At 40.5% G+C, this 15,951-nt stretch overlaps 1 protein-coding gene across 1 annotated transcript in view; it reads right to left on the reverse strand.

The window, feature by feature from the left end:
- Positions 1 to 15,951, reverse strand: part of LRRIQ4 (leucine rich repeats and IQ motif containing 4) — a 23,770-nt gene continuing 7,819 nt past the window's right edge. The window contains exons 2-6 of the mRNA XM_032260892.1: positions 11,329 to 12,379; positions 9,394 to 9,567; positions 7,713 to 7,851; positions 4,861 to 5,057; positions 1 to 251 (exon numbers count right to left, since the gene is read on the reverse strand). Of these exons, the coding sequence (XP_032116783.1) occupies positions 99 to 251; positions 4,861 to 5,057; positions 7,713 to 7,851; positions 9,394 to 9,567; positions 11,329 to 12,348 (1,683 nt within the window). The 5' untranslated portion in view covers positions 12,349 to 12,379 and the 3' untranslated portion in view covers positions 1 to 98. The remainder of the gene's footprint in view (positions 252 to 4,860; positions 5,058 to 7,712; positions 7,852 to 9,393; positions 9,568 to 11,328; positions 12,380 to 15,951) is intronic.

Here is a 15,951-nt window from a genome sequence, read left to right on the forward strand (position 1 = left end):
TAATTTTATGAATAATTTTAATGTAGTAGGCATCTAATTGCTAGATATTTTGCCTTTATCCATCAAGGTTCATTACCCCAATTTATCAATTTTTAGGATTATTTCTTATTTTTCTTTCCTGGTATTTCTTTTACATCCTTCTTTCCTTTCTTATCTTTTGGAGATGCCTTTCCTTTCTTTCGTGCTTTTATTAGTTCACTGAATTTCCCAAATCCTTTCCGTACCATTGTTCCACGCCACCACGCCTGAATCTGAAAACAAGATAAACCCAAATTCAGCGTCGGCTGGTATCATGATGAACAGGAGATCGTTAAATCTCTTTTTTCTGATAGGTGGTCTTGAAGATGTAGACAATGGGATGTGATTAGAACTCTAAATTTTATTTTCTATTTTTCTCAACCGGCCAGGCATTCAGGCAAATTTTTAAAAAATGCATTTATTGCTTTTATGTGCCAGGTCCTGAAACGTTCTAGACTTTTGGGCAAGAGCTGTGAAATAACTGCCTCAACTTTATGGAGCTCACATTTCAGTGAGAGAAGAGACAGTAAGAAATAAACATATGAATGTTTAATTTGACAGACGGTGATGAGTGCTACAGAGAGCGACCGTGCATGGTGAGGGGATCTGAGTGCTCTTCCCTGCCTTCCAGCTCCTTACTGGGCTGTCTGTGCTCCTGCCTAAAGCCACCCCTCACTTGTTCCCTCGATCCCATCCCCTCCTACCTGCCCAGCAACACCCCTCCACTAGTAGTAGACTCATCCAGTGGCTCCCCATTTCTCTCAGAATAAAAGCCAAAGTCCTTATATGGCTTACAAGGCCCTCTCTGATCTGCCTCCCCAAACCTGACCCCCCTAACCTCTTGACTCCTCTTTCCCTGGCTCACTCTGCTCCAGCTGTGCGGGCTTCCTCCCTGCTCAGACACACGGGCACAGTTCTAACTCAGAGCCTGTACATTCGCTGCTTCCTTTGCCTGGAACTCTTCTCAGTATTCAGATGGCTCCACTGCTTCAAGGGTTTGCTCAATTGTCATTGCTGTGGACCAAACTGTGTTGCCCCCGATTCATATGTTGAAGCCCTAATCCCCAGTGTGATGGAATTTGGAGAAGGGGCTATAGGGAGATAATTAGATTTAGATGAGGTCATGAGGGTGGGGCCCTCATGATGAGAACAGTGGCCTTATAAGGAGAGACATCAGAGAGCTATCACTCTCTAGTGAAATATCTCTCTCACTCTCCCTCTCTGCCGTATGAAGACAGGGGAGAAGGGAGCTTCTACAAGCCAGGACGAGAGCCTTCACCAGAATCCAATCATGCTGATACTCTGACCTCAGACTTCCAGCCTCCAGAAAAAATACATTTCTGTGAGATGTATTTTCTGTGAGAAAATACATTTCTGTTGTTTAAGCCACCTGTTCTATGGTATTTTGTTGTGGTAGCCTAAGCTAAGACTGTCATCTTTTCAATGAGGCCAACTCTGACAATCTTACTTAAATCAATTACTTCCCCACCTCCACACACTACAGGCAATTTCAGTTCCCCTTAGGCTGATGGTTTTTTTTTTTTTTTAATTTAACAATAGCACTCTTTAACATAGTATTTAATTTTACATTTTATATTTCATGCTTTTATTTTCCTCCTACTAGATTTTAAGTGCTGTGAGGACATAAATATTTGTTTTGTTCACTGATGTATCTCTATGCTTAGAACAGTGTCTGGTACATAGTAGAAGCTCAATAAATGTTTGTTGAATGAATGAACAAATGAAAGAGGTGGATGAGGGTATGCTGTTTCATATAAGGTGGATCAAGGAAGGGCCCTCTGATAAGAGGCCATTCAAGCAGAGATGGAATGAAGTAAGAGCCAGAATCTTGCCCATATCTGGGGGAAGCATCTCTGGGCACAGGGAAGAACCAGTGTTAAGGCCCTGAGCCAGAGCACTTGGTCCTTGGAAGAACACCTGTGATCTCCTTGTGACTGAAGCCCAGTGAGAGTGGGAAAGATGAGATGGGGAGTGAAAACAGCAGACCAACCAGGATCCAGGGAATAGCACTGCTCTCTAGAGGCATTTTGGAAATTTATGGAGCTTTTTGTGGTCTTAAGGTTTAGCAGTCTTTAATGTGTGGCCTTTACCCTGGTCTACGAAGCCTTTCCAACGGTGTGCAGGCATGGATAAGTTGAAGACAGCTCATTTCCTGAGCTGTATCCCTTCCTAAAATCATCCCGAGAACATAACTGTGGATCCCCCATGCCACTTGCCCCTCTGGTGCTCCACAGTGGGAGGGTATGCCTTGCACCCACCCGAATACCTAAATCTTACTGTGGTGCATTGCCCTGGACTCAAAAAATCTTTAGGACACACACACACACACACACACACAAAAAAAAAAAAAAAAAAAAAAGGAAAAAAAGAAAAAGACAATTCAAGTACAAGTGTTGATGAGAAAATGGTTGACTTTGAGGACTGGTTAACCAATCCTTTTGCAAGACAGGTCATTTCTAATTCTACCTTCAAGAAAAATAAGGTAAGACTAGTTGACATGTCAGCTAAGACTTGCTATTGATTTGGGGGATATAAATCTGGAATAAGTTCAGAGATGCATGAAAGCATTGTTATTTAAAAAAAAAATTACAGGCAAAAAAAGCTGCTTCCATTCTCATTAACCCATCTACATGTACAAGATTTCTTAAGGCTTTCATCTGAAAATGAAAAACAGGAGTAGAATCTATAATAAACCCTGACTTATCCTAATAATCAGCAACATTTATACATGAATATATAAACTACATTAAAAAAGCTCCTTATACTGTTCTAAAAAATCCTAATAATTATTAAAATTTGTAAGAAATTTTATGTTGTTTTAGGTGATGTTAAACTACTAATAGTTGTAATGTATATACATTTTTAAATGTTTAAAATTTAATTTATATAAATATTTTTGTTGCCCAGAAGTACAAAAGAACAATCTATAAAAGATTTATATGTATATCTATATAGCTTTAGGATCAATTATGAGGGGAAAGTAGAATGGACATGCATGTTCAAGAAGAAAAGAAATATGATATAAAAATTCTGCCTATAAAATTACTTATTTGGGTATTTGTAAATTGGTGTTAACAAATCCTAATGATATTCAGCTCCACTGGATACACTGAAAATATTGATCTAACAGCTCTATTTTAAAATGTCAACATTTAAAATTTACTGGAAATTACACCCTTTGCAATAATTCAAACTTGTGCCAATCATGTTAAATATCATTTTAAGAATGTGCAAAAGGGTGTGGGATTTTTCAAAATGCTTTTAGGGGGCTAGGCATGGTGGCTCACACCTGTAATCCCAGCACTTTGGGAGGCCGAGGCAGGAGGATCGTGAGGTCAAGAGATTGAGCCAATATGGTGAAATCAAACCCCATTTCTACTAAAAATACAAAAATTAGCTGGGCATGGTGGTGAGCACCTGTAGTCCCACTACTTGGGAGGCTGGGAGAGCGTGCCATTGCACTCCAGCCTGGTGACAGAGCAAGACACTGTCTCAAAAAAAAAAAAAATGCTTTTAGGAAGTATTCAATTAAAAACCACAACTTCCATTCTTTCAAGTGTAATCCATACTGAGCGTATACACATTGAAATAATTTTTTTTTTTTTTTGAGATAGAGTCTCATTCTGTCGCTCAGGCTGGAATGCAGTGGCACGGTCACGGCTCACTGTAACCTCCATCTCCTAGGTTTAAGTGATTCTCCTGCCTCAGGCTCCAGAGTAGCTGGGATTGCAGGCATGCACTACCATGCCGGGCTAATTTTTGTATTAGCTGAGGGTTTCACCATGTTGGTCAGGCAGATCTTGAACTCCTGACCTCAAGTGATCCACCCACCTTGGCCTCCCAAAGTACTGGGATTACAGACGTGAGCCACCACTCCTGGCCTGAAATATATATTTTTATATAAATTGCTTTTCTTTCTCTTCTATGTTGCAACTCAGGCATTATTTCAATTAAAATTATGTGCTTTTATAGATTTTTATTATCTCTGAATTTGCTTTGGAATAAAAGAGGTATCACAAAAGATTGATCATAAAAGGGAGAACATTAGTTCTGATAGGGTTGAGGGCTATAGAGAGGGTTTTACAGACAAAGACTTGACTCTCACTCTGAGTGAAATGGAAGATTGCCAATTTCAGTGTAGTGGTGAGCTCTAGCCCATGTTTTAACAGCATCAATGCAATTACTGAGCAGAAGGTATGTTGGAGGGGAGCTGGCATGGAAGCAGGGACACTAATCAGTGGGCTTATGTAGTCATCCAGGTGTGAAGTGATGGGAACTTGGACCAGTTGGAGAATAAAGAACACTGGTTGAAGTGGACACATTCCAGACCTGTCTGGGGTATCCTATATGTCCATGGGCTCAATGGGCTAAAGCAGAATTTCAAGGATCTCAGCCCTTCGATCCTAGTTGGTGGCAGCTCAGAACCCTGGGCTCAGCCTCTTGTCTATAAATACTTCCACTTCTAATTTGTCAACCTTATTTTACTTGTTTTGTTAATACAAGCTTTTTTCATTCCAATGAAATAGTCCTAAGAATTTTAGATTGATTTGAAATTTTGAAGTTTTGGTTTCCTTTGCCTATTTGTTGGCTTCTTACTGAACAAAGAAATAAGGAACATAAAAGACAAAAATGCTAGGACTGACGTTTAAAAATTTTCTTACTTAGCCCTGGGGACATAAAAGTAGCTAAGTAACTTCTCTTTTCAGAAGCAGGACAAGGGTGTAGATGTGCAAAGAGATGCTCCATAGGTTAATCTGCAATGTGTTTAACATTAGGCTCCCTCTAAAAAAAACTGTTATCAAGAATCTGGGCTGATTTTACCTTTGTTGCCATTATATTTCTTTCTCTTTTTTCCTTGAGGTATTGCCATATGGCCTCATTGCCTTCAGCACACACTTCTTTTGGGGGCTCTTCCATGGGATTGTCCATCAGTGTCAGGACCTTAATATTCACTAGGGAATCCAAATTCTCTGGAAGATGGGTGAGCAAGTTGTCCTCCAGCAGTAATTCTTTCAAAGCTGAAAAGATTTTTTTAAATGGTGGATTAATCTTAAGAACAAACAATATTAACTTGTCACCTAATCCTGCCCACATGAGTGAGGGATCCAATTCTGCATTTGCAAAAGGAATGAGAGGAAGGATACACAAAACTTTTTATACCATCTAATAAAAGTTCTCTCTATGTTTGCTCCTTCTCTTAATGAAGAGAACAGAATTCAGTCTCCAGGTATTCCAAATGTTTTGTTTGTTTGTTTAGAGCAACAGTTTTTAGCTGAAACTGACAGCCCATTGGCAAAAATCACTCAGGCCCTGCAGTTTCTAAGGTCAGCAGAGTATTGAGGGGTTTTTGTTGTTGTTTGAGACAGAGTCTTACTTTGTCATCCAGGCTGGAGTACAGTGGCATGATCTGGGCTCACTACAACCTAATTTTTGTATTTTTGTATTTTTAGTAGAGATGGGTTTTACCATGTTGTCCAGGATGGTCTTGAACTCCTGGCCTCAAGTGATCCAACCACCTGGGCCTCCCAAAGTGCCAGGATTGCAGGTGTGAGCCACTGCATCTGGCCACATATTGGAAAAATGGACTCTTCATGCTGTTTCCCACAGGCCTCACTACTCGCTGTGATTGCTACAAGCTTTGGCACATTGGTGTTACCTGCCTGATCCCTAAAGACTGTGGAATGTGAGACACCTGGTTCACATAGTCATTCCCTTGCTACTCTCAAGTTGAAAAGCAAATTAAGTTTTTGAAAAAAATTACTCTTTGGTATAAAAATAATATATATAATTTAAATGGAATTGTTGTCTGCAAAAACAGCAAAAGATGAAAATAATTCTCCCTCACCATCCCTTTCCTACCAACCCTCTCACATCTTAATTGTCATAAGGAACCCCTGTTATTGGATTCCTGTGAGTCATTACAGAAAATCTCTAGGTACATGCAGGCCTATAGGTATATGCATATAAAACATCATAAATGAAAATATTATCATATTATATAGAATGCTCTGAAACTGGTTTTTTAGCATAATGGACTATCTTTAAATAGTTCACTGAAAGAGAAATAAAAATGCTTAATAAGCATGAAAAAGATGCTTAAAATCACTCCATGGGAGAAATGTACATTTAACACCAAAATGTAGTGTTTTACCAATCAAACAGACAGGGATGAAAAGTTTGGTAGTACCCAGTAGTAAGGAAGGAGAAGAGAAAAATTATGTTTAAATACTACTTAGTGATAAATGACTTATAAACTCAATCACTTTTCTATATGTGGTTCACCAAGAGAAGATAAATATAAAAAATGTGGTCATGAGACTGAATGTTTAAAGAACATAAAATTATGTACATTTCAAAAAAGATCATATCAAAGTGCATTCTTTAGTCCAGTTTGTCTTTTGCTGTGCTATCTAATAAAAGGCTTCCAATTAAATAAGGCAAGCCAAGCTATTTTTTTTTACAACTTCTTTTTAACAATTCAAAGTTATTGAAGCCAGTCAATAAATATTAGAAAAAATAGTAAACACTGAAAATATTTGAGAATATTTCACTCCTCCAGGGATCAAGGACAGGGTAACAATTTATGGTGAGGAGCATTACTAAAGAGTACTGCATACAGCCCCTTGCCCCCAGTTTTTGTTTTGTTTTGTTTTGTTTTGAGACAGAGTCTCACTCTGTTGCCCACGCTGGAGTGCAGTGGTGTGATCTCGTCTCACTGCAACCTCCACCTCCCAGATTCAAGCAATTCTCCTACCTCAGCTTCCCAAGTAGCTGGGATTACAGGCACAGTGTCATCACACTCAGCTAATTTTTGTATTTTTAGTAAAGATGGGGTTTTGCCATGTTGGTCAGGCTGATCTTGAACTCCTGACCTCAGGTGATCCGCCTCTCAAAGTGCTGAGATTGCAGGTGTGAGCCACCGTGCCCAGCCCAGCCCCTAATTTTTTAATGTCTTGTGAGTAGGCAAGACATTCCTTCATCCTTTTCTCATTAAAGAATAGCCATAGTACATAAGCCTAGGGAATTCAGGAAAAAAACATTTAAAATCTGGTCCCAGTGGGTGCTCAGCAAAAGCATGTTAAGCAGATGGATGAATGTACAGACAAAGAATGGCTTAGTCTACTGGAAAATGTTTGGGAGTTTAAATAGGAATCATATATAGTTTTCCAGGTCAATCATGTAGTTCCAAAAGTTCCCTGCTAACTTCACCATTCTGGGCCAATACTTTTTCCTTTATTCAAGTGGCTTAGTGAGCTAGATGAAATTTACTGCAGGACCCCAGCTCCAAATTCTGGCATATAGTAAGTGTGCGGTAAATTATTGTTGGCAGTGTAATGGACATATGGGTGAATGCAAATTTTCTTTGCAGTTGCTATTTACTTTTCATTCCAATAAACAACTTAACTGCCTTTGCAAGACATAGCTATATTAATCAGGACCTGGCCTCCCCCATGCCACTAAGTGAGCCCTGCAAAGAAGTGATGGGATAGACTCAATTCTCTATATTAACCTGGCCTCCCCCATGCCACTAAGTGAGCCCTGCAAAGAAGTGATGGGATACACTCAATTCTGTAAACACTAAGATTGGTCTTTAGAAAAGCAAGGAAGCCATTCGCTATGGGAAATGCTGGCCACAAACTCTACCAGGCTGTGGATGTACTAAGTTCCCTCACCTTGTGCTTGGCAAATGGCATCTGGAAGTTGTTTAAGCAAATTGTGCCGGCAATCAAGAACTTCTAGGTTAGGCATTGACCCCAGGGACATGGGCAGGTACTCCAGATGATTGTTCTCTATATATAGCTCCTTGAGACTCTGAAATAACATGAGTATACCATAATAATATACCTTGATAAGTTAATTATAATAACCAGAACACCTGTGGGTGCCTATCCATTTTTTTTTTTTTATTCTTTCAATGGGGAAGTTATGCACTGGGATAAAGGAAAAAAACATATTTAAAGGACCATCATCAAGACATAAAGTTATTTTTGAGTAAATCCATTAAACTTGGTTTCCATTTATGTAGGGAGAAGAGACTATAGACATCTAATGCTTATTTGTTTCATCAGGACTTTATGAAAAAAATAATTTGAATAATTTAACTACATTTATTATTAACTCCTTTTTAATAGCTAATTGTCTGTGGCAGTTGCTACAGAATAACTGCCTCAAATATCAACCCAATATTGCCTCAGTGAAAGTAGCCAAAATGCATAGGGAATGGGTTTGAGTTTATTTGAAATAAACTATTTTCAACTTCACTGGGCAAATATCTAGTGTTTGCACTTCACCCTAAGATTGTGACAGGACATTTACAAAGGACAAGATGTTGAAAGGTATTTCTATGAACACAGGGCAAAGGACTGGAGAAATAGGAATAGAGACCCTGTGTCATGGTGAGAACTACCTATACTATACATGCCATTGCATGACTGGGGGTTATGTGGTGGCCCATGCCTACTTTATCATCATTAAGAGTGTGGCAGGCTGGGAGCGGTGGCTGATGCCTGTAATCCCAGCACTTCGGGAGGCCAAAGTGGGTGGATCACCTGAGATCAGGAGTTCGAGACCAACCTGACCAACATGGCGAAACCCTGTCCCTACTAAAAATACAAAATTAGCTGAGTGGGGTGGCGGGCACCTATAATCCCTCATACTTGGGAGGCTGAGGCAAGAGAATCACTTGAACCCAGGAGGTGGAGGTTGCAGTGAGCCAAGATTGTGCTATTGCACTCCAACCAGGGCAACAAGAACGAAAAACCAAAAAAAAAAAAAAAAAAAAGAAAAAAAAAAAGAGTGCTGCAACAGGAACATGAAAAAAATCAACAGTTCTTTAAAGGATGAATATAAGAAGACACCCTAGTATGGCTACTTTGCATAAGGTTATCCTGTTGCTTTGCAAGTATTCCCCTGTAGATCTACGAAGCTGGTGCAACATGATTTTCTTTTTTCCAGCAGGGAGAGAGGTCACACTTCCCCTTACAGGGAATCCTGGGCACCAAAATGCAGGCTCCCAGCCATGTCATTTGTATGATATTCTTTAACTTCAAAATAATCCAGTTTTCAGGGGGCTACTTACAAAAAGTGGAAATTAAATGGAAAGAGGTATGACCCAATTTCTGTAAATGAAACACACCAAGTCACACAGTGGAAAGAAGTATCACAATAAAACGTTGAAGTGTTGTTCACGGACAGTGGAAACTTCAAAACGTAAAAACAATCACTTGTTTGAAGCTGGAAGTCTAGTATGGATGATTCTACATCTGGCCTGTGGGACCTCATATTTTCTCAGTTTCAGCCAATTTAAGGGACAGTGGCAGTGGCTTCTTAGCCAGCTCATCGGGGGAGGCTTACCTGCAGTTTCCCAATGTGTTCTGGCACATAGGTAAGTTTGGATCCCTGGTCTTGCCCAATGTATAATTTCTCTAAAGACTCTAAAGAAAAGACTTCCTCCGGAAAGGAAAGGAACTCATTTCCTGTTATTCCAAGTATCTTCAGTTTTGAAAGTGAGCCCAATTCTGAAGGTAACTGGAAGTATTCCAGAAAGACAAGTTTCAGATCAAGATTATTTTTAACTGTCAGCAAATAAACTGGGCTTTTGGTTTTGAGGCAGATTGCTAAACAACAAGTGGAGTAACTTAGCCTCTCCTACTGATGGAAAATTGTGTATATATCTGCATTACAGTATTTATACTTGTAGATCTAAAGTCTCTGCTCTTCACTTTTATGCACTACTTTAAACTAGAGCAATTTTTTCCTTGCTGGGTGCAGTGCTCATGCCTTTAATCCCAACACTTTGGGAGGCCAATCAGATCACCTGAGGTCAGGAGTTCAAGACCAGCATGGTCAACATGGCAAAACTCCGTTTCTACTAAAAAATACAAAAATTAGCTGGGTGTTGTAGCAGGTGCCTGTAATCCCAGCTACTCAGGAGGCTGAGGCAGGAGAATCTCTGAAACGTGGGAGGCAGAGGTTGTAGTGAGCCAAGATTGCGCTACTGCACTCCAGCCTGGGCGACAAAGCCAGAATCTATCTCAAAAAAAAAGAAAAAAAAAAAAAAGGCTGGGTGTGTGGCTCATGCCTATAACCTCAGCACTTTGGGAGGCTGAGGCAGGTGGATCACCTGAGTTTGGGAGTTCGAGACCAGGCTGACCAACATGGAGAAAACCTGTCTCTACTAAAAATACAAAAAAATTAGCTGGGCATGGTGGTGCATGCCTGTAATCTCAGCTACTCAGGAGGCTGAGGAAGGAGAATCGCTTGAATCCAGGAGGCAGAGGTTGCAGTGAGCTGAGATCGCGCCATTGCACTCCAGCCTGGGCAACAAGCGTGAAACTCCATCTCAAAATAAATAAATAAATAAATAAAAATAAAATAAATAAAATTGGAGCAATTTTTAACCAACGTTCTTGCCATTTATGAACTGCAGAATGGCAACTGCTTGACACTATTGAAAGAAAAATACTAAAATTATGTGTAATGTTGTATTCATAACATTCATAATAAATTCAGTGATTAGAACTAATTTAGTGATGTGACTCTTCATTCTAAAAGGCTTTAATAATTTTGAAACTTCAGTTGAAATCTCAGTTGGAAGCAAACATATATTCACACCACTTCTAATTAGTGTTCAGTGAACGCTGTTATGGCCCTATCCTGTCATGTTCTGCTTTCCAGTGAATACCCAGGCTTGTGAACCCTATGTGGGAACTGGGTCGGCATTCAGAGTGCCAGACTTTCAGGACTGGAAGGCCTAAGGAAGGTTCTCTCTTCCAACCCTCTAATACAGTGGTTGCATACATTCTATAGCAAGCCATCCAGTTGTGATCTAAACACCACCTCCTGTGAAGAAAAGCTCATTTCCTTCTATGGCTTCTTCTAACCATCAGATTTCCTACTTTAGTCCAGCCAAAATCAGCCTCACCGTTATGTCCATTTATCAGTTTCTTTCTGGCCCATAGGAACCACATGGGAAAAATCTAATTTTTTTTCTTTTCTATTCTATTCTTTTCTTTTTTAGACGGAGTCTCATGGAGTGTCACTCTGTCGCCCAGGCTGGAGTGCAGTGGCACGATCTTGGCTCACTGCAATCTCTGCCTCCCCGGTACCTGCCATTCTCCTGCCTCAGCCTCCCGAGTAGCTGGGACTACAGGCACGAGCCACCATGTCCAGCTAAGTTTTGTATTTTTAGTGGAGTGGAGACGGGGCTTCACCATGTTGGTCAGGCTGGTCTCAAACTCCTGACCTCAAGTGATCCAGCATAGTGACAGCCAGAAAGGGAATCCATACCTGCCCTATTTTATTGTCATCAAGTGCCAGGACTTCCAGGTTCTTCAGCGCACAGATCTGTGGTGGGCAGTGGTCCAGATGGTTCTGGCTGAGGTCCAGGCAGCGCAGGTTGATCAGGCGCCTAAAGGAGCCCCGCAGCCTGCGCAGGCCGGTGTTTCTCAGGTAGAGCAGGTGCAGCGAGGTCCAACTGCAGATGAGGCGCGGCACCTTCTCCAGGCGGTTCCCACTCAGCCCGATTTCCGTCATCTCCCTGAGCTCAGCAAGGCTGTTCGGGATGGAGTGGAGAAGGTTGTGGGATAAATCGAGCACTGACAGTCGGCTACATTGGCTCAGAGACGCCGGCAGAACGCGGAGGTTGTTAGAAGCCACGAAGAACTTCTGCAGTCGCGTCAGGTGCCCGATCTCTTCTGGGATGGCACCAATTTTGTTCTCGTCCAGGTCAACAATCTCCAGGTTGTAGAGAGCGCAGAGCTCCTGGGGGAAAGCTTCAAATTGGTTTCGCTTCAGGTAGATCTCCCTCAGCTTCGTCTGATTCGCTATTTCCTTGGGCAGACATTTCAGATGGTTTCCGGTCAGTCCGAGCAGCTCCAGGTGGTGGAGGTTTTTACAAATGATAACGGGAATCTCCTTCAGGTTGGTCTGGTAGAGCCGGAGCTCACGCAGGGCGCGGAGGAAGCTGACGACAAGAAGGGAGGAGGAGAAGATGGGGTTGTAGCTCAGGTCCAGGCTCTCCAGGCTGCTCAGCAGTCCCAGAGCCGGGCACAGGCTCCTCAGGTTGTTCTTGTCCAGGTAAAGGACCCTTATGTTCTTTAAACGCTGAATCTCCTGGGGAATTTCTTCAATCTGGTTATTCTCTAAATGCACTTCTTCTAATTCTGTGAATGCGAAGATCTCCAACGGAATGGCAGTCAAGCTCTGATTAGAGGCATTGATGAAAAATGTTCTATCATTGACATGCTGTGGATCATTTCTCTGAGGAATTTTAGGTGAACGTTCTACTGATTTTACGTCTTTTGACATTATTGTGAAGAAACGTTCAAATATTCAAAATCTGAAATATTGTGAAAAGGATGGAAAAAAAAAATCAGAATTTATCTGCCACCAGACTTGCTATCCTTAAGAAAAATAAAATTAAAACCTAGTTAATTAGACTTAGTGCTTGAAATTATGACAGAACATAAAATTTAGGTTTTTGCATTTCATGTTAAGAGAAGAGTTAAAGTGTTAACTCCTTCCCCTAACACGTAGACTCACATGAAAAAAAGATTAATTTCAGATTTATTTATTTTATTTATTTTTGAGACAGTTTTGCAATTGCTGCCCGGCTGGAGTGCAATGGTTCGATCTCTGCTTACTACAGTCTCTGGCTCCCGGGTTCAAGGGATTCTCCTGCTTCAGCTTCCTGAGTAGCTGGGATTACAGGTACCCATCACCACGTCCAGCTAATTTTTGTTTTGTATTTTTAGTAGAGATGGGGTTTCACCATGTAAGCCAGGCTGGTTTCAAACTTCTGACAGATCCACCTGCCTTGGCCTCCCAAAGTGCTGGGATTATAGGTGTGAGCTACCGCACCCAGCCTAATTTCAGTTTAAAAAAATGCCTATTCTGAATGTTTCCAGTAGGATGTAGAAGGTTGCAAAAGATCCTTGCTTTTACCATAACATTCATATTTTAAAAGATAGTATTTTACCTTAAAGCCACCAGAGAGTCAAAGATACAAAGCAAGCTAAAAAACAAAACAAAAACAAAATACAAACAAAAAAACTATATTCTAGAGATGCACCAGCCTTTCCTAAATAACTAGAGACCGGTGAGTAGACCCGCTCATGCCTAATGTCATTTGCAAGTTTGAGGACTGTCAGGCAGAAAAACAACCATTTAATAGGCACAGGCAAATGAACTTCTGGGACGAGGAGAAACCAGCCAAACTTTTAACAGCCATGTGTGGGTTGGCCTAGTGGATCAGAATCTGGAGTAGCTCCAAATGCGAAGTCGGTGTTCCCCACTAATTAGTTCTCCCCATTAGACTTTGGCTAAGGGGCCATAGGGAAAATTGTAGGCTGGACTAAAAAACAGAGAGAAGTCCTGTAGTTTCCTGGTCTTAAATACCTAAGCCTGGCTGGAAGGGTCTTAACTCTGTCTAAGCAAGACATTTGAAACTGCAGCGGAAATGAACTAAAGCCCAACTCAGAAAGAAATGAAAGTCTTTGATAAACAGAGAGAGAAATCATGTCCATGGATTAGAATGCTCAATAATGTTAAGATATCAATATTCCCCCAATTGGATCTATAGTTTTTATGCAATCTCAATCAAAATTTTAGCAAACTTTTTTTTTTTTGGTAGAAGTTGACAAGCTGATTCTAAAATTTATATGAAAATGCAAAGGAGCTAACTTCTTTAATGAAAACAAAATCAGCAGACATACACTACTAGGCTTATAGAGCTTATAAATGCAAGATGTGAATGTTGTATTTCAGAAGAGTAAGTCTTTAGTACACACACACACACACACACACACACACACACACACACACACAGTCTATGGGGGAAGGCAGAGAAGAACATGACATGGTAGTGACAAGGTTGGCTGTAGCATCTTTGAACTTCTTTTTAGGATGAAGGCAGTCCTGCTGGAGTATCTGTGCCTCTCATCCATCACAGAAGCCTAGTCCCTAGATGAATAGGATGCATTTCTAGTCCCATACATAATACTGCTGTTCCTCAAAACACAACGTGGTTCAGGTGCTTGTTGCTTTATGCCTGGCCTCAAAACCAGCTCCAAGGCAGTGTTATTTAAAGAAAAGGAAAGATGTAATATTGATTATGTTTAAAACTAGCTGTCTCCAATGTTGTTGTCATTTAGTCGTCAGGCAGATTATCTAATACTGTTCAGTCCTGTAAGACAAAATCTCCAGTTTCCTACTTGCAAATTTCTGAAAATTCTCCATAGTATCTAGACTGAGGCGATAGAACAAATAAAAACAGGGAACACCAGAACACTGATTACATACTCCAGGGTTTACTTAAAATAACCTATTTAATCTTCACAATAATCCTATGTAGGAGGCATCATTATTAGCCCTGTTTTACAGATAAAGAAATTATATAACTAAAAGGGCTCTTCTCAGCATATGGTAGGAAGTGGGAGTAGGAGCCAAGAATTGGACACAATCTCACCTAGATTTTTAACATCACTTGTTTACCGAAAACCTGGCATTTATTAAAATTATTCTTCCTGGGTGTGAGATTTTACACTTGATTTTATGGAATTAATAGGAGGGTGCATGAGCCTCCAAACACATGAAATAACTTATTTATCCTAACATTCATCTTTCTCCATCAAGACCTGCTTAGAATATCTGATTGTGTGTGTATGTTATCTCACCTTAATCATATATCCCATCAATTTGACAGCCCTCTGAAAGCTATAAATCCACCCATATTTCACGTTCATTTGTGGATTTAATAAAAGGAGATTGTAAAGCCCAGATTTCCAATAGCTTTGCCAATAATTCAGCCACAGTAAATGAGAATGGGGAAGCTTGGCTCTTTAGTGGCCATTTTTTTCCCTAGGGATTGCTACCTAAATGTAATCAAATTAACTTATTACAATCCAATATTATAGTAGAGTGGTTTCTAAATTGAATAATTGTTACATCTTCATCTGCAGGAGCCAAGATTTGGATAGTTTAACAATGAGCTTTTTTTTGTGTAACTCTAACGCCTGAGAAAATCATTTAGGAAACTGATCAGCCCTGCAAATTTACAGTGAGTGTTGGTACTTTTTTTTCCAAGTCTGACTATGCACAAACTAGATAGGTAAGACTAGGTTCCTGAGGTTGATAGGGTGTGCGACTCTCTCTGCTAGCATAAAAACCCATTTCTAGTTAAAGAATTTCAAGATTTTGCTTAAAACTTCACTCAGCAGATCTTTTCCCTCTAACAACCAATCACGAACAAACTAAAAGTAGCCTTAATTGACCTCAGATGGGACATTCATGTAGTGGTAATAAAGAGTAGCAGAATATGCCACCCCAAAATATGCCACTTTGGTATGAGGATTACTTTAAGCTAAAGACACTTGAAAAATGGCAGATGCAAGAAGCATATTCTCATCTTCCCTTTCCCTCCTTGAAAACAGGAGATAAAAACTACCATGTGAAACATGCCTTCACTATACCAGAAAAAAAAAACAGGGAGTTATAGCTGAGATAATTCTGTACAAATAGATCTTGTTAAAAAAAAAAAAAAAGAAAATTCCTGGAGGCAGAGCAAGATGGCTGATTAGAACCCTCTAGCAGTCATCCCCTCCAACAGGAACACCAAATTGAACACCTATTCACACAAGAAAACACCTTCATAAGAACCAAAAATCAGGTGTGCAATCACAGTACCTGGTTTTAACATTATAGCAAAGAAAGAGGCAGTGAAGACGGTAGGAAAGACAGTCTTGGATTGTTGGAACCATCCCTCCTCCATCCCCCAGCAGCAGCCACGTGGCACAGAGAGACTATGTGTGGTTCGGGGAGGGAGAGGAAAGTGGTTGTGGGACTTTGCAATGGAACGCAGTGCTGCCTGTCACAGTGGAAAGCAACACAGGGTAGAATTCAGGTGGTGCTCAT

The sequence above is a fragment of the Sapajus apella genome, unplaced genomic scaffold (genome assembly GCF_009761245.1).
Source record: "Sapajus apella isolate SASKATOON/1434 unplaced genomic scaffold, GSC_monkey_1.0 scaffold4, whole genome shotgun sequence".
NCBI classification, from domain to species: domain Eukaryota; kingdom Metazoa; phylum Chordata; class Mammalia; order Primates; family Cebidae; genus Sapajus; species Sapajus apella.